General features: G+C 35.3%; 2 protein-coding genes across 6 annotated transcripts in view; one reads left to right on the plus strand and one right to left on the minus strand.

Moving 5' to 3' along the window:
* The window catches only part of LOC126915253 (integral membrane protein DGCR2/IDD-like), an 83,114-nt gene that overhangs the window by 40,283 nt on the left and 24,071 nt on the right, over nucleotides 1-18,760 (minus strand). Inside the window, exons 1-3 of one of the 5 annotated variants that reach the window (XM_050719745.1) lie at nucleotides 10,029-10,625; nucleotides 7,533-7,713; nucleotides 5,468-5,616 (exon numbers count right to left, since the gene is read on the minus strand). The exons of 1 other annotated variant lie outside the window; for it this stretch is intronic. In XM_050719745.1, coding sequence (XP_050575702.1) covers nucleotides 5,468-5,616; nucleotides 7,533-7,614 — 231 coding nt within the window. In that variant the 5' untranslated portion in view covers nucleotides 7,615-7,713; nucleotides 10,029-10,625. Of the gene's footprint in view, nucleotides 1-5,467; nucleotides 5,617-7,532; nucleotides 7,714-10,028; nucleotides 10,626-14,441; nucleotides 14,467-15,369; nucleotides 15,537-18,760 lie in introns of those variants that run through there. 3 more of the 5 variants (XM_050719749.1, XM_050719751.1, XM_050719743.1) reach the window with 3 other exon arrangements.
* LOC126915398 (katanin p60 ATPase-containing subunit A-like 2) lies at nucleotides 17,246-18,591 on the plus strand. Its single transcript, XM_050720022.1, has 5 exons — nucleotides 17,246-17,354; nucleotides 17,683-17,851; nucleotides 17,909-18,021; nucleotides 18,218-18,367; nucleotides 18,583-18,591. Exons 1-5 carry the CDS (start codon nucleotides 17,259-17,261, stop codon nucleotides 18,589-18,591), a joined length of 537 nt encoding a protein of 178 aa, XP_050575979.1. The 5' UTR covers nucleotides 17,246-17,258.

Genomic DNA, 18,760 nt, shown 5'->3' on the forward strand with positions numbered 1-18,760 from the left:
TTGGAAGAAAGTTTTCCATTGTGTACTTTTGCCCACGGCGTCGTTCCAACAAATGAATCCGAGTTTTGAATCGCTTTCTCTTATATCACGAATTTGTAACGGTGTTTCTTCAAACTTTAAACGATTGTAATGAATGCCTTTGCGTACAAAGACTGATACCTGGTTTGACTAGAAGCTTCAGCTAATTAGTGCCCCAGTTAATTTGGATGTTCACTACCACGCCACTTAAGAAGTGGCTTCGTGTCCGAGCGGATTTCCCCCAGGTAAAAAAAAAAAAAAGAAAAAGAGAAAGGGGGAAAAAAAGAGAAAGAGAAAGAAAAAAAAAGAAATAGAAAAAGGAAAAAAAAGAAAAAGAGAAAGAAAAAGAAAAAGAAAGAGAAAAAGAAAAAAAATAGTTAATTTGGATGTTATAAAATGTTATATAACTTATCTAGAAGAACTTATCTTCTACTTGGTAGTCGCATAAGAGAAGACCGAGCCATTGAATCGCTCAAATAGATCAGCTGATTCGCTTAACGTATTTTTACTTCCGATGACGTAAACAAGAGCAGAAAGTACACAAGTAATAATACAGAAATGTCAAATGTACAGAGGAATAGATTTCGTTAAATCATTAGCACGTAACATTTCCTTATAATTCTATTTGTGTATAGCAAAATAGCTTGTGTGCTTTCATGAATTATAATTGATATTTAGAAGCTTTCATGTAGGTAGATATATAACTCGTGTTAATTAGTAATTTAACAATACATCATGACAACATATCATTTTCGTTTCTTCGTTTATCTCGTTATGCGCGTAAACGAATGTGTAAATAAAGACATATAATCAACGATAACATGTAGTGGCAAGCATGATAATTATCGACAAAGGAGAATATTGGTGAAATGATTGTGGTGATTTCACTCGGTGTATCGGTAAATAAACTTTGATAGACATTGCCGGTGAATTCGCTGCCGGTGAAATCGTGTCGATGAAATAATTGTCAGTGATTTAAAGATAACCCAATTTATTGATCTCCCCTTCATACAGTTGTACGTCTCTCTATAAAACATTTAGCTTAGTCACACTAAACTGGACTGGACTGGACTGCAAGTAAGAAGATTGAAATGCAAAATTCACGTGTGAGATGGAAAGTTCGATAAGGCGATTATGTATATTAACCCGAAAGAAAGCTCATGGCTTTGCAACGCGTTACACGCAACACGGAATTTCCCTCGCTGAAATAATCCTATTACAACGATACGATTTTCCTTAACAGATCTCGCAATGTAATTCTCCCTCTACAACTTTTTATTAGGTTTGAAACACGAGAGTTTCGAAGCTCTGCAAAGTCTCGCGAATCTAGAAGTCGAGTTTCAACGTATTTTCGCTTCTTATTTTATAGCTGTTAATAGTTATTATCTCACTCTGCACGTACATCAAACGAGTACTTATGTAAATCCAAAGGAAACGGAAACAACCGAGAATAATTGAGGATAATTCGAATACGTACCAGGCGGCAATACAATTTCTCGCGATTAGTAAAATGTTTCGCAAAAAAAAAAAAAAGGAAAATTGTATCGGAGAAATAGGGGAAAAACGGTGGCGTACATCAAGCAATCTTTATGGCTGTAATACATTTATTATTCATTTATGTTCATTTTCTATCGCGTAACAGACGTTGAAATAACTGGCAGAACGAGCATATAAATCTTGTATCGCCCGACCTGACTTCTCCCGATGGAAAAATATTCAACAGCCTGGGATCGTGCATCGCTAATTACTCCGTTCTACTTTTCGAACGCGTTTCCATCCATACAGAAAAGCAAGAAGGCAAACCCTATCGCACAGTCATGAAGAGATGCAAAAGCAAGAAATCAAGCAACGACATGCCGATCGACATGGTGGAAGCAGTCCTACAGAGGCTATTCACCATGGGACACGGACCCTCCCATTACGAGGGCCGCGAAGAGGCAGAGACCGAAGAAGAAGAAGGCATCAGCTTCAGCGTCGTCATCGGCGAAGGCGATGTCGTCGATGCCGCCGGAAGAATGAACACCAAGAAGGCTGCAGGAGTCGATGGAAGACTCCTGGACTGCTGGAAGCAGGAGCTGGAAGCAAGCTGGAACCAGACTGCTGGAAGACGGCCAGAGTAATACTGCTAAGGAAGCCGGGAAAGGATCGCGTACCGGCCGATAAGCATACTCCCAGCCATGAGCAAGATCTGGGAAAAATGCTTTAAGAAGATCATCGAGAGATGCATCGGAACGGACCCGTTCCATCGGAGGCAGTATGGGTTCAGAAAGAAGAATTAGCTTAGCGAATACCGATAAGAACAGGAAGAAGCTGAAACGGGCACAACGAACGGCCCTGTGCATAACAACGACGGCATAGCGTACCGTCTCCCACGCGGCACTTTGCACGTTGACCGGGAATCTCCCGATCTACATAAAGATAAAGATGCTCGGAGAGACTTACGAGAGGAACAAGATCCATAAGACCAGGATCGGCGCGGATGACGGCAACGAGCTGAAGGAGGAACTGGAGGCGCAAGGAAATTAATACCGAGTGCGCTGCTATTTACCAAAAAGAAGATGGACATCGATCATCACACCATGCAGCTGTTAACCGGGCATGGGAGTGTGGCGGCACTCGACAAGCCAAATACCACCACTCGACACTAACTAGTGTCGGACGACGGCAGCGACATCTACAGCGGACCAGGCCCAACTACTACAACTATCACGCACGTCCAATAAATATATAACGCACACACGGCCACCTCTACAGGAGTTTTGGTGTCTATAGAAAGAGGATTGGCAAGAGCAGCGACAGCAACTGTCTCGACTGTGGAGACCCTAACGACGATGCAGAGCACGCCCTCTTCACGTGCCCGAAGTGAACGGACAGAAGGATTGAGCTGGAGAACGCTCTTGGCGAGAAGATAGACGTGGACAATCTGATCGCCACGGTGACCGCCAAGAACGAGAGCTGGGATAAATTCAGGCAATTTCGCAAGACCGTCATGTCTCACAGGAGGGTGACAACGAAGGCCTTGAAGGAGGCAAGGAGGAGAACGAGAGCAACAACAACTACTCGGAGCAGTGAAGGCAGAGATACAAGACAACAAAGAACCACAGAAGGAGATCAGCCCAGTATTCCGAACTAGCTGAGAAGATGACGAGAGCAATACAGAATATACAGAATAACTGCCCGAAGAAGAAGATACAACGGGGCATGAAAGGACAACCTGATGACTGCCGACAGGTTTTACCGGGGTTGTCTGTCCTCAAAGCAAAGGAAAAAGGAGGAGGGGTTTTTAGTGGGTATGGCAACAACATCCGCCCGAGTCCCACATAACCCAGTGATCCGCATCACTGGGTATGCGTAACAGCATTTTCCCCTCCTCACGCAAAAAAAAAAAAAAAAAAAAAAAAAAGAAGCTATACACTCTATCAATTTTAAGTTGATAATTTCGTTATTATATAATTTTTCTTAGTCTAAACTGAATCCAGGAAGAAGAACTTTCATCCAATTACATACTTCATTAATTCATGAATTATATTCGTTACCGTACGTACAAAAAGAAAGTTGACTGATATAAAAATTCAAAGGATAGAACTTCTAAGCTCGCGATTGGAAACAGATTCAGTTCAATGGTTTAATTCGCCATTTAATTGAATTCTCTGGCAATTTCAGCGAACTGTGGGCTTTAAAAGTGTCCCGCATTCAAACGCAAGACTTCTCCTCCACCTTTCCCTTTCATTCAATTCCAACCTCAAGTAATTGACCTATTAATTCGACGATATATTTACATGCTCGCAAGGGATTCAAACAACTTCGTTTAACTGCGTTAAATTCGCAATTATAACCAACACGAATGTCTCAATCAATGTGCAGCTCGAAACAAATAAAAGATAATTAACTATTCAATATAACGATTGATATGTTTGATGAAGAAAAATTTATGAATTTTTAAAAACATCTCCTAGTACATTTAGCATTTTTATGATAAAAACTTAGAACACACAGGCACACATATACTATTCCATGAAATGATTTACACAGCTATGAGTCTAATCCTATGATATTATAAAGGGATGAACGAACTTTTCCTAATAAATATAACTTTATACAAAATCTTGTTTAAAAAAGTTAGTTTTTTATTCTCATTAAATTAATTTAATATCAGAATATATAATTTTAGTCGTTATCAAAATTTTATGTCAAATGCGTTCATAGATACATATATAAATAAATGTCTAATCCTATGTATTTATTTCAACTGAAATCTTAAATTAAATATTTATTAACAATATTCTGACGAATATGCAATGAAAGATAAAAACAACTTTATTTTTCTTATAGAATGTCTCATGCTTCTTACTCATTTTATGTTTCTCGTTGTCAATGCGTAACTACTTATCAGCCGCATGAATGCTAAGTTTTACTACTGAGAAACGAAGAGACATATAGATGCAAATATACGCTACCTCGCGTGAAAAAACATCAGATACATTAACCAGAAGGAATATCCGATACATATAAAATTCATAGCGTAGTTATTTATACATACGGAATAATTCTTTCTGTATGAAATATTCTTTCTTCTGAATTCTTATTATAAATGTATGTCCATTTCCTACCTTAAAATGTCTCTCCTTTGAAAAACTCCATTTAAATATAACGATTAACAAAATATTACCAATAAAAATATTAAAACGAGATGCTGAAAGAACCTTTTAATGAAGTACAAATGATTATTTCAACTTTAATTCTGTTAAATTTGAATTGAATCATTTATAAACCGAACTGATGTATAAAATTTTATTGCGTAAAAATCGTGAAGCTGAAAATTAGGAACGAATAACGAATGAGTAACCTAGTTTCATTAAAAGGTACGTGTACGCCGATCCGCGTAACAACTTCGACACTCCAATTATTATAAAGCATGTATCCTTCAGAGATTTTTTGCGCGAACGCAAGATACCTTTTACACGTGCAACGGAATAAGTGGAACCTGATTTTCAATATTTCTTCTTGTAGAACTTGTAACAACGTAACTGTTTCACGAATATTTTCCCTGACACTTTTACAACGATGCGTAGAAATCTCCTTTTCTAATTAATAATTTCAGCATTTCTCTGAACAGTTTCGTTGCGATTAAAAAATATACAAAGCTTACGACGTGCTTGTTTAAAAATATTTATATGGAACAAGATTTCGAATTTGTCACATCAATCGCGATCTCAGCAGGTGTAAATTAATTCGTTCTAATGAACGAATAAATTAAACGGCTCGTGACAAAAATTATCCCTGTCCATGTTTGTCTTTCTAAAACTAATTCAAGGCGAGTTAAATGAATCGCTGTGTACCCTATTCGCGCAGCATGTGTTTTAACGACCAGCATGCAAGCGTTAACGGTGTACTTTAGTTTCTCATGGTTGTGTTAAGCTGGTTGCTCTTAGAATGAGCATATACTTACAAAAGGAGGTGAACAGAACATAGCCTGGCACCATTTTGGCTCCATATGATAGCAGACGCAGAGGTTGCAAACCGATGGTCCCGGCACATACGTCATTCCATGCGAGACAGCTTTTCCTTCGAAATCAGTACAATCTTCTCCTAAAGCCACTGAAAACGATTACCAGCGTCAATATCTTTGCCACTCGACAATCGTACGCGCAGTTACGCTAACCGTTTTAACGCCACGCAGCGTGATCGCTCTATTCGCGTACCGTGGTAAATTGTGCCACGATGTATGGTCACGATCATTAATTCGCAACGCGCTCAAGCGTGCTCGTCGCGAGTCATATCAGAGTTTCCTCTCGTAATTACTTGTTTTTCAAATAATCATAAACCAAATAAAAAAAAAAAAAAAAACCAATATAAAAAATTACCTCTTGAATCGGAAAACCAAATCCTGCATTATAGAATGTTATCACGCAAACGTTTGTTGTAACGCTTCCAGTATAACCGATGAAATGAAGCGCGAGCACGTCGAACGGTATATTTCGATGAAAAAAACAGGATGAAAAAGGGCTGCGCGATCGCATCGATCGGTACTCCTGGCAAATAAATAAACGAAGCGCTATCGCGCTGCATAGCACAAACCGATACGGAGTCTTGAAACATCCGACACTAAAACGGTTAATAACATTACGAAAACGACCGTACCAGGAAATTTTTGTTCAACGGATCCGCATTGCGGCTATCACGATGCTTCTTCGTTGCATCGATGCTTCATCGATGAGATTAAAGCACCGTTGAAATAGGTTATTCGATTTCTTACATGGGGAAAAAGTTTTTATATCGTGTTTGCTGTTTTACTTCGCAAGTGTGCTTCACAGTATACGTTAGAACTCCAAGTCGAGCTATCCGAGTTAAAGTCTCTTGAAACTTGAAACGGCACTTAAAGGATATAGGTATAATAGAAGGTTCGTTTAAAATTCAAAAGTGTATATACGTACATATACATTTGAATAAAAATAGCGGATAATCTCAAGTAAAAAAGTAGGTTCGTGTTAGTAAAATGGTTTCAAAATACTTGTCAAAAGTCAAACGACTTGACTAATTAAGAATGGATGTAAGAGATTGAAAGCAAAGGGCATCTAAAAGTATCAATTAAGTAACAAACTCACGGTGACAAAGAGGTTTTCACTCGCTCGAATTCAAATAAATCGGTTAATTTGAGCGAAACTTTAGGTGCACGAGAAGCGACACGCGTCCTCAAGGACTACGAAGGTTCTACTCGAACGAATGAAAACTTTTCTCTGGCCCGGTGTGTATACACAAGACGTGCGAATTTAAAGTGCAGATTGTATTAACTGAAATAATTGGTTGGTTTGATCAAATTAATCGTTTTAAGCTGAAATGACGAAGGTCATCCAAGTAATTGATGTCCACTGTAATTATTTGTTAATCGCGCGTGGAATCGGAACGATTCGACCTCGTTCCAACGCGAATCGTTACTAAGGCAGAGACGGCAATTAATAATTGTCGCGTCATTTGTTCGATCGTGTTCACAAATTCAAATACGGCTGAGTGGCGGAAACCATTTATAACACGTCCCGTACCGCGTAGGTCGTATACATATCTCAGGATGAATTTTTCGTACTTCGCCGCATATATTCTCCATGTTAGACATACCATAAAATATTTCGTGCAATCCCGTATTCCTGTCTAATGTCAGGAATTCTCTTTCCATAGGTCTGCGTTTTCCATATTATCTATTTTGCTTATCAGTAAACATTCTTACAATTTGTGATTAATACTGTACGTACAAGAACGTTAAGTTTTTGACGTTATAATATTTCACATGAAATAATAATGGCTGTATATCGACTAATTTATTAATTAATTAAATTCGTGTATATCAAGTTTCCTATCATTTAATACTTTCGTGTAACCACAGGGATTTGATACTATGAAATGAAATATAAAACTTGGTAAAAAAACGCGCTTCGTTAGGAAATGAGGGTAATGATGCAAATATTTTTTGTAGCCATTATATAGAATTTCGATGGTATAATTAATCAGTATCAACTTACCAGCCCCTAACGGGAAGATAGTGATGAAAATAGCCTGCACATAGATGATCATTGCAGGTATTGTCGCAGACAAGTCCTTCATGATTGTGAAGGATCAAGAAATTTGTCGCTGTAGTAAATGGGAAAATCAGGTGTTTTAATGTCAGTAGTGCGGGCACTGGAATGCGTAGACCAGAAATATCTGCGACAAAAATCAGAATACATTTGTTTTCACATGATTAGATCAATTTTGTGTAAGACTAAGCTGATTGAACCTAACACGGGATAATTGTCCAACTTACGACCTTAACAAGCCCGCTTGATTCCCTATAAGTGCTTGAAATTGATGCTTGTATTCTTTCCAGATTAACAAGCTTTGCCCCCCCCCCTCCCTCTCTATTTCCTTAGATCGAGTTAGACTGCCACAACATATTATCTTTCTTCTTTTCTTTTCTTTTCTTTCGATCTTTTAAAGTCTTAAATCGCTGGTTATTATAGTGTATACATTCGATTACTCTGTAAGTCGTAAGTACATGTTTTACGTTATTTTTCATTTTCCAGCTAAATTCCACAAAAACAAGAAATATACTTCCAACGTGTTTTCACGTGTCTCTAGCAAAGATCTCAAAAACAAGTTGCGGCGCAATTTAAAACGACAAATAGCACTGTGTGTCTCGTTGTGGCAACGCACGCTTCGTCAGCTTTTTAAAAGCGCTCTCTGTCTGCTTTTTTCTCTCTTCACCGCCTATTCGTTTTTTCTTAACGAGTGAAACCGTTTTTACGAGGACGGGAGCACAGAAATGACGTACTGGCAATTCTGTTTCGTGATGACACAAGCAGCCCGGTTTCAGTGAATTAAACCTGGCCCCAAGCTTCCAATTATCTCTCCCTTCCTTTCCTTTATTTTTCCCTTCTATATCGAGTTTGAGGTTTTCTAAATTTCCATTACAATCAACTATGGCTTTTCTTTATTTTATATGTTAGCCGATGATTCATGGCAAAAGCGTCGGCTGTAAAAATATTTGGAGTTGCAACAGCAACAAGTGTGTTTTCTCAAACAGAAAATATTGGAAGCGTACTCGTTGGCAAAACAGTTCACGGATAGTTCGTCCTCTGCTTGTTATTTGTTTCAATACCGTTAGCAAATAAATTCATGAAACATAGTGGTATCGCATAAATTGAAAATAAAAGCTTTGCGTATACTTGGGAGTTGAACTTTGGCTATTATACGTATGTTATATATATAGAAGATTGCTTAGAATTTGGAGCTTAATAACATATCTCAAAATCATTGACATTAAAAAAGGTGAACCTTACTTACCAAATTTCCTTCCGTCAAATGATACATAAAATGATACATAAAAATTGAAAAAAATAATATACATAGTTTTGACTTTCTTCCGCATTATAATTTGAATCACTCGATTTATTCGACTAAAGATAATCAAGCAATAACCTCACTTTACACGTATTCTCATCACGTGAAATAGATCACATCAGGGATTTTCAAAAGTCGATGGAATATTAATAGCGATTAATTATTTATGGATGTATTCTGCACGGTTAAAGCAATCGCCTAGTGAATTATCGAGTTCCAGGAATATGAGCGGTAAACAGGATTGCAGCTATAAATGACTCTCTAACGTGTATATTAGAGATGAATTTGATCATTTATCCTCATAATACGAAATACGCTTTTAAGTGGAAATCATAATTAACAATTTCTGGCAGCGAAAAGTAAATAAATCGATAGGTTTAAATCAATATTAGAATTTCTTAATATTTTTATCAAATATTTTTATCAAATATTTTAACATCGTAGAAGTGTCGTTGGAGAGAAATATTAGGTTGTTCGAAAAGTTTCTTTCGTTTTATAAAGAAATGATAGATGTACGATATTTTTTGCTTTATATTATTTTATTGAATTATGTGCGATCCACCTTTCTCCAATTTAATATAAAATAACATAAAACAAAAAATGTTGTGTATCTATCATTTCTTTATAAAACGAAAGAAAATTTTGCGACAATCTAATAGAAATTTAGCTTTAACACAATATAAAAATGGATTGTTATGCCCCTAGGAGATAAGAACAATATGATTAATATTAATAATGAATACGTTAACGTAACGTAAAGCAGCTTTTGCAGAAGGCTATTACCTGAAAATGTTTACTAAAGAATGATAACATAAATTTTCTTAAGTACCCCATTTGATACTTAATCTACTTTGTAAATACTGTACGTCCTAACTTTGAAAGAATGCAATTTTAGCCAGAATGTTTCAAATTACCTAGCCGTATTGTTTCCTTGTAATATAATTTATATTTACATTATCTCGCGTAATTCTTTCCACTTTATTGACTTCTAAACGTTAATGTAATATAATTTTTATAATATAATTTTAATCGAAGTTATTTAAAATTTGTAGTATCTCATCCCTACTAGAATAATATTAACAAATGTGCAGAGCTCAAGTCGAATAACACCGGCTCAGATAAATAATCATCAAACTTACTTTTGTTATCGTCGATGTCAGTGATTTTAAACCAGCCAACGTCCATGGCAATCAATATTATTTAGCCGGTCTTAACGCAATGTAAAAAGCAAAGAAAAGAGGAAGGAAGGAAGGAACAGGGAAACAAAGAGATAAAACGAATTTTTCATTTTCTCGAAACTAGATCGAGTTTCAAGCTGCTCGTAAAAGAGTCTGTAGCCAATCCGACTAAATTCGACGAACCGCGCTTTAAAATTCCCAGAGAACTGTGATAACCATCGAAATCTGTACAATTTGTCGATTCATCGCTTGATTAAAAAATGGAACAAAATGAGGCTGATCAGCCGGCCTTTGAACTTCTAATTATCCCTATCGTTATACCCTAGGTTGAATGCTACGATATAAACCGAAACAGCTATAAGTAGGGTTCACGTGATTGCCGCCATCTATTATTCACGCGTTACACATTCGCCAGACAGACGCGTCTAACGGTTGACATTGTTTTCTACCCTCAGTTCCAACGCAATTACGTTGCTACGTGCAATCAAGTCTCGAGTGAAGCTAATGATAAGTTGTTGTTCGATCCTACACAATTACTAAAATTATTCAAATTAAACTAATTTAGTCTAAAAAAACAAGTAATTTCGTTATATATTTCCTTTCATAATAAGCCATGGTTGGAATATAGTAGCTGACGAAAATATTCGTATATTTGTAGAAACATTTTAGGGCTGTATTATGCATAACGGCACTATAGAATTAATACTGTAACAGAATTCTACTATCATGGTTATGCTGGTAATATTCGAAACAAATCTGAAAATCTATGTAGATGTTGTAAGATATTCAGTACGAGTACTGTGCATTACTGGTATGTACATAATCACGACGAGATAAGGAAGGTACTGTTCTCTATTGCTCATCGCTACCCGTTGCTAGTAGCAACGTACTATGCATATATATCTCGTAAAGATTTTAAATGTAGCCAACGAGACCATTTTTAATATTTGACTATCGTGACCCATTACAGTTTCATCACTTTCAATTAATTGAACACGACCCGCACCTTAAGACTAAAATACACAATATAAGTATGGCACAGAAAATCTTTTAAAATTTACGGACGACTATTTATGGTATTTAAAGGCAGCAAAGATAATAATTAGCTGCGGATTTTCCTCGAATCGTAGCATACAATATGGAATCTGATTATTAAAAATTACAGTGGAAATACAGTGGATTTCCATAAGATATTCGTGCTTGTGGCATTTTGGAAATAAATTCTTAACCCAAATGGACAACCTCGATATTCGAGAAATTTTGTGAAGCTGACATCAATGGCGATATGTACTGTTGTTGTGCTATCATCTCATAGTAAGCTGTATTGATTGCACTTCTATTCACGGAATTGATTTATTCCACACAAAAGTTGACAACAATAATCGAAAAAAGAAAAATATATTACCGCCTTTCACATCAGCATACACAAGCACATAGGATTTCACACGAATATACACACTTGTAAATTCGACGAAACGATCAAATTTAATTATTTTTCGATTTTTCGGGCATCAAGTACTACATCAAACGTTACACATCAAACGTTAAAATACGGCGAGCATACAAAATGTACAAACCACTCTAAATTAATTAACTTTGAACGTTATTGATTAATTAAAAAAAACCACTGTTGCGTTGAGTTTTACATTTTAAAAAGTTGTTATCCGTTTTTGCTTTGTTTAAAACTAAAAATACGACTACGTTCATTGTAAGTCGTAAATATCCCTTTTATTTATTTAAACAAACAGATATTTAAACAAACAATTTATAAATATATAATTTATTTACGTATATTTGTAATATCTGTTTTATAAATTTGTACAACCATTTATCCATTTATCTATTTTATTTGCATATAATTTTTATAGACTTTTTTTGTTTTTTTAAAGAACGAAAAATTGTGATTCTATTTTAAGACATGTCAGGCTGAAGCGATACGCGATATATATTTCTATTCGGATTTCACCGTCGTCGTAACCGATGCTATTGGAAACGTTTCACAATAGACGTCTTAGAAGCGCTTGCAACGTCCGTCATGTGTAAGGCTCTACCACTGAATCGCGGCTGCCATTTAGTGATTAAGGTCGATCACTTAGAGACGTTAATCCGCCATAATGGTGAGCAATACATCGAAGCCATTATTGAAAGCATAGTTACGCTTTAATTTCATCGATCTTATTCACAAATAGAAGTGTACAAATTATAGGATTTCCAAATATTTAGTTTAGTTAAAAGGAGATATGAAAATGACAGGTATATTCAAAGGATAAAACAGAACCGTACGATTGTAAAGTTTCAAATCATTATAACTATTTAAATTTGAAAAATCCTACTATATTTATACAATATATTTTTATTAAGAATGGAAGAAATTTCGAAAAATCCGCCAACAATTTTTGCTGTCGTCTTGAAGCACACCATATGTTAAGCTTCTTCGTCGTTACAAATTTTATCGCGGATGTAACGAATGTTTCGAACATGTAGCACGCACGCGTCAACGCCTACATTTGGATTTTAAATATATGTTTTATGCATTAAATGTATTTGTACTTTCTTGCGCAATTTCTTTTAATTTGTTACGATATGGAGGGTTTAATTACGTTTAAGATATCTATCTGAATCCTTTAAATTCAAAGTTCTTTAAAAAATTACGTTACGTAAAATAATCGTTTTTCCACTTTATTGTATCATAAAATAGTTACTTAAATTCATATTACTTAAAGAATCTTTCTACAGAAAGAATAAAAAAGAATAAAATCCTATATGTTAAATTTTACGTGGTTGATGGAATACATAGCGATGACGAGAACTAACTACAGACAACAAGAAACTATTAGCGAAGGCAACTGGTGACTATGAATGTTGTCTCTATAATATGTGGCGACTAAGGAGAACAACTACCAACTACGGATAACAAGTAACAACCAACTGTCTCGTTTCTAAGAGGCAACTAACTTGCAATTATCCCCCTTTGATGGTTTCTGTAGCGTGATATACGTCTTGAACGTAGTTAAAGAATATGGTCGCTGCTGAATGGCGATTTGACAGCAAGGCGATCCCGCCAGTTCAAAGCTTGACATTGCAAGCTACCGAAAACCATTAATTAACCATCTTGTTATCGAATATCTAGCTTTCAGAAGAACCCTTGTGATATGATATGACGTCATGACATTTTTATGACGAAGATGAACAAACACCGACCTCTAACGAAACAAATTTTTATTAAGTGCCGTATGTGGGTTGCAGGCCGGCCAACCAAGGAAATTTATCGAATGTATAAAGTAAAATATATACGAATATATTCGATATATCATAAAATGCCCGCGTTATATCGTCTAACAGCATAAAGAAAGCTGAATTTAAGGAATTAAAAAATTGAAATACCAATTATAAGAGAGTTAATTAAATTCAAACCTATCGATGGTCTCATAAAGACCTATATTTCCTGGAAATTGATATCTTCCGAATTCTAAATTCTCCTTAGAAAGTATCATAGAGAAAATATGAAACTTGAAAAGTACATCACGCTGATGCCTCGATAAACCGTCGTGTCGATAAATCCATGTGTCCGAGCGATGAATTTTCCCCAAACAACAAAAAACTGAAGGGAAATCTTCTTTGAAGAACGTGACAAGGTAGGGGAAGCGGGAACAATGATCACGCGATAAACTGATGGTTTATGTACATATAGAACGAGTGTTGCGAGAGAATTATCGAGAAACAAAAAAAGAAAAAATAATCGTTGGCCGGCGCGACTATACGCTGTCGACGGGCAAACAGCGACTGAGACTAACTGAAACGAACTCTGTCACAGTATGAGCACGGGCTGCGTTCGCGGGTCGATCGAACACGTTCTGCGCCTCTCCTCGGCACCGGCGTCAAAGCCACCCCCGATGGCTGCAACGCACTGGTGCACTTGCAACATTAACCACTGGTCCTTCCTTTTTCGTGTGATATTATACCAGCATCTGTGATGCCATTTCAAAGACCGCAATCAAAGCATTAAATGCCAGATTAAAGCGACGCGATAATATTACCCCAATATTCGTCCGTAAATGTTACCGTATAGATGTTTAATTAAGCATTATTATGCTTCGAATAATTTACTATCACATGTTCCACAAGAAAACATATGTTTCACTTTTCCCCGTAGTATGATTGTAATTTATAACAAATATTTATAATTTATAATTTAAAATATTTATAATTCATTGAAAGTATCTTCCTGTCACGATTATAGGCGTAAAATGTCAAATTAAAAGTAAAAAATTAAAAACATATGGTATCCCGAAACCAAACGTACGACATGGCGAATCACGATGATACGATAAAAATTGATCTATGTCTTGATTTATTCAAACAGAACGAACTTACTCGAACTTTTCCAGAATAAACGATTTATTCGATAATATCCGTCACCAGCTTCTCTTCAATCAACGGTAACAACTGACACCGAAAGCTCGAGAGACCCGAACGGTGAGACGTACCCAGAAGCAATGCGGTTACCTGGGCAAAGAGTCCCAAAGACTAAGGACGTGGGAAATTTCGAGAAACGGAAATGGAAACTGGAGTGGCGCGTCAATCAGCACTGACGGAAACTAATAAAAATGGAAAAAACCAAACTAATTCGTTTCACAAATTATTAAAACGATATTATTCAAAATTTCACTTGATTTTCTCACTGCACACATCAATATTTGTCGAAACATCAATATTAAAAAGTTAATAAAAAAAATATCCTCTTTCTTCATACCTGTCTTTCTCCCGGGCGGCGAAGGAATACTAGAATGTTCGAGAACAACGGATACTTTTTGATTTTATCTCAATATCAATTTCAATCTTTTTAAACGAAATATAATGTTCTTCGTTCGATGCTAAAGGAAACTGAGAAGAAACGTCGAAAATTCATTAATAAAACGAATTTCCTTGTTTCTGTGAGATAATAAACTTGATATACGTATTGATTTTTAAAATCAATATAGCTAACCAATGGGCACACTTTTAACAAGGCTGATGGAACGTACCAAAAATCTTTCAAGGTGGTCTTGGCAACGGAAGAGTCGAAAATATGAGAATTATAAATGAAAAATTCCAATATTTTACAGCTGGCAACGATAAAGAACTCCAGATATTCTCCTAATTAATTTACAACAAATTCGCGTATATGATCGATAGCTGACGTCATTGTGTCCCACAGCTCTTGTAAAACGATAAGAATTTCCTGGAAAAGCTTGTAACCACGAAATGAAAAAGATGATAAAACTTCTAACAAGAGTACTGAGACGAGCAACTTTGTACTTACCCCTTCGGAGTAGGGAACGTGATTAAACGTCCGCGAGTTCGAAACTTTTGTAAGTCACTGCACGGCCGCTGCTTATGGTGGAAATGTAATAGATATAAGTACAGAGCGCGTGAGCGAACTAAAAACGCGATATAGGGATAAAGAGAGAGACCGTTCCGTCCTTCTCTAAAGCCCGCGTACTTGTACCGGAAATATGTAACAACGGTAAACGAGCGCCGTCAGTGTCCACTAGTGTGCATGCCTGATTAAACAAGGACAGAAAATGCTTATATATAGCCTTCTCTTTCTATTTCCATGTCGTATCCATCTTACTATATAGTAGACAGGACTCGACTGTTCCATCATTATATTCGCACCCTGCTTATGTGTGCGAACAAATCGTTCGTCTCCTGTTTGATGCTCAATTTTCAACGGAGTTGAAGGGAAACTTTATAAGAGAAAGAAAGTTACGGATTGTCTCAAAGTGATAAACGAAAATTCTCGTAACTATCGAAAAACGATAGTCAATACAAGGATATCATTATCACATTTAAAACTATCACAATGAACGGTGAATCATCGCAGCAAGGTACCACAAATAAGATATCTCAATCTAAAGAGGTAAGGAATATTCTAGATTTTGCACTTTGGAACTTCCATGACAGTCATGAGTGTGTTTTGTCATTGATATGCCATATTGCGTTTTTCACAATTGTTGTTCATTTTTTGATTGATTTTATATCTATGATTTGTATTTGATTTTGTATCTATGATTTTTTCTTTCGATAATTCTTATAATTATTGTCAATAATTAATTATTTATAACCATTTACGCTGTATTATATATCATTAAGATTTATCTTTGCGCGTATCAAGATAGTAGATAACAAAATTATGTGTAACAAATTTATTAAACTCGCAATGTAACAGAAAATTGCATGAAAATCTTTATATTATTAATAATTATTGTTAATAATAAAAAAAAAATAAATGTCGCATTAGGAGGAGAGTCATACTTCGGAACGTAATCGGAACATATTGTACCTTATATGTGATTATTTGGAACGCAATGGGTGAGTACATTGCAATTTAGATATCTTCTCAGTTGCAATTTTTTTCGAATAATATCGGTGACCAATCGAAATAGAAATTAGTGCGGAAAGAGGGGAAGGAATCAAAATTTGAAAATCGACATCGATAACTCGGTTGTTATAGAATAACTCAATCGATAACGTAGATAAACTAGTTATAAATGAAAATATATTTAAATTCAAACTTTAAAAATTAGAAATTAAAAAGCAGAAGGATAGAAATAGAATAGATAGATAAATAGAAAGGATAGAAATAAAACAGTTGTCCCAATTGATGATTATCGTATAGTGTGTACTCATAGCATAAAATTTGTTCAATGAATTAAAAATTATATTTTTTAGATATGCAGACATTAGCGATGTATTAATCCTGGAAGCTCGTCTATCTCGGAAATATCGAGTCTGCGACAACGTCAATTTGGAAATTATTCTTAGAGAATATGAAAATTATTACAAGATGAAATTCCAAAAATATCCTATATTGTGCAAGAAAATAACTGAAAAGGAAATAAAGACGAGGGAAATGACAAATGCGAACAAAGTGTAAGAATTTAAATTATTTAACACTATTCAACTTTCTCAACATATTCAACGTATCTATTACAATATCATTCAATCTTCAAAGAAGTAGTAAAACGTGTCAAATCTGTTAGCAAACAAACGAGAAGTGAGTCTGTATCTGGGTCTGTGGAAGGGAGGAATGCACAACAGAAGATGAGGGGTGATGCTACGGATGATATTAATCTTGCAATAACAGTGACACCAATTTCTGCCAATGAAAACTATGGATCTTCATCACAAGAGCTATTTAACGTCTCAATGGAACAATTCAGGCAATCAAAGATATCAAACTGTGCTCGGCACCTTTATATAGACAATCCAGAATTGCAGAAGATTGCTGAAGACATTTTATCCGTAAGTTATTTTCAATTAATATACGTATTGTAAAGCTTTTTAAAAATAAAATACCTATCCTTGGATAAACAATATCCAACAAATGTATTGTTGTATATATCCACTGTATATCCAACAAATACCTTGGATAAACAATCCACTGTATATCAATATCCAACAAATGTATTGTTGTATATATCCACTGTATATCCAACAAATACCTTGGATAAACAATCCACTGTATATCAATGACACAGGGATTTCAGTAAAGCTTTAAATAATGAATTACATAACACTCAAGGAAATTAATACGGAGATTATGCACCATTTCATCTTTGTATTGTCGCAGGAAATCATACTGAAAAAATTTAATGTATATTGGGACAACATTGCAGGCCTAGAGGAATGTAAATCTGCCATTAAGGATGCCATTGTGTATCCCCTTAAATACCCTATCTTTTTTAAAGGCCCATTTGCTCCCTGTAAAAGTATTCTGCTATATGGACCACCTGGTACAGGTAAGATACTCGTATTTCTTTCATTCCCATACATGTTTACAAGCAATTATGAAATAGGGAAGACGATGTTGGCGAAGGCAGTCGCAACAGAATGCCAATGCAACTTTTTTAACATAACGGCCAGCTCATTGGTGGACAAATGGAGAGGTGATTCCGAGAAGTATATCCGTGTAAGTTGATTTCCTTTGTCTATGAAGAAGAGATTCTAGGTTTAAAAAGATTTGTTTTTATTTGTCGTCATTCATATATAAATAGAATAGTTGTTTGGAAAACGAAATGATATTACGTTCGTGATGAAACAATGAATTTAAGGAATTTTGAATATAATATTTAATAAATAATAAATACATTTGTTAAACTGAACAGGTTTTATTTGAACTTGCCTATAATAATTCGCCAACAATTATTTTTATCGACGAGATTGACTGCATAGGAACAAATAAAAGAGTAAAGTATACATTGTCTAAATTTGCAAAGACATTCAGATCAGAACTTCTTTTTAGATTGGATAGATTAGTAATTAACAGAAATTCTGATGTAGTTCTTTTGGCCGCATCTAATTGCCCTTGGTATGTATATCATTTATAGCTATTTCAATGTTTTCTAAGTAGAAAATATCTTAATATCATAATTATTCATTATCTTAATCTTAATTATTGTGTTGTTCGGAATATTCCTTCGTTATTATTAGTATAACAGAACAATAATATTTATTGTAAATATATTATTAGGGATATTGATGCAGCATTACGCAGACGCCTTGAAAAGAATATATACGTATCATTACCAAACGAAGTTACTCGATTTGATATGTTCAAATTATACCTTAGCAACCGATTATTAGAGAATATGGATATTGTGAGTCACATAATAAAATCTACTGAAAAATATTCTTGTGCGGATATAAAA

The sequence above is a fragment of the Bombus affinis genome, chromosome 4, assembly GCF_024516045.1.
Source record: "Bombus affinis isolate iyBomAffi1 chromosome 4, iyBomAffi1.2, whole genome shotgun sequence".
Classification (NCBI taxonomy): domain Eukaryota; kingdom Metazoa; phylum Arthropoda; class Insecta; order Hymenoptera; family Apidae; genus Bombus; species Bombus affinis.

What these genes read in the sequence shown, in the direction of transcription:
- LOC126915398 (XM_050720022.1), top strand. Translation starts at nt 17,259, where the DNA reads ATGGAACAATTCAGGCAATCAAAGATATCAAACTGTGCTCGGCACCTT. An exon ending in ATATGGACCACCTGGTACAG is followed by an intron (nt 17,852 to 17,908) that starts GTAAGATACTCG and finishes ATTATGAAATAG; the next exon opens with GGAAGACGATGTTGGCGAAG. An exon ending in ATTCCGAGAAGTATATCCGT is followed by an intron (nt 18,022 to 18,217) that starts GTAAGTTGATTT and finishes TAAACTGAACAG; the next exon opens with GTTTTATTTGAACTTGCCTA.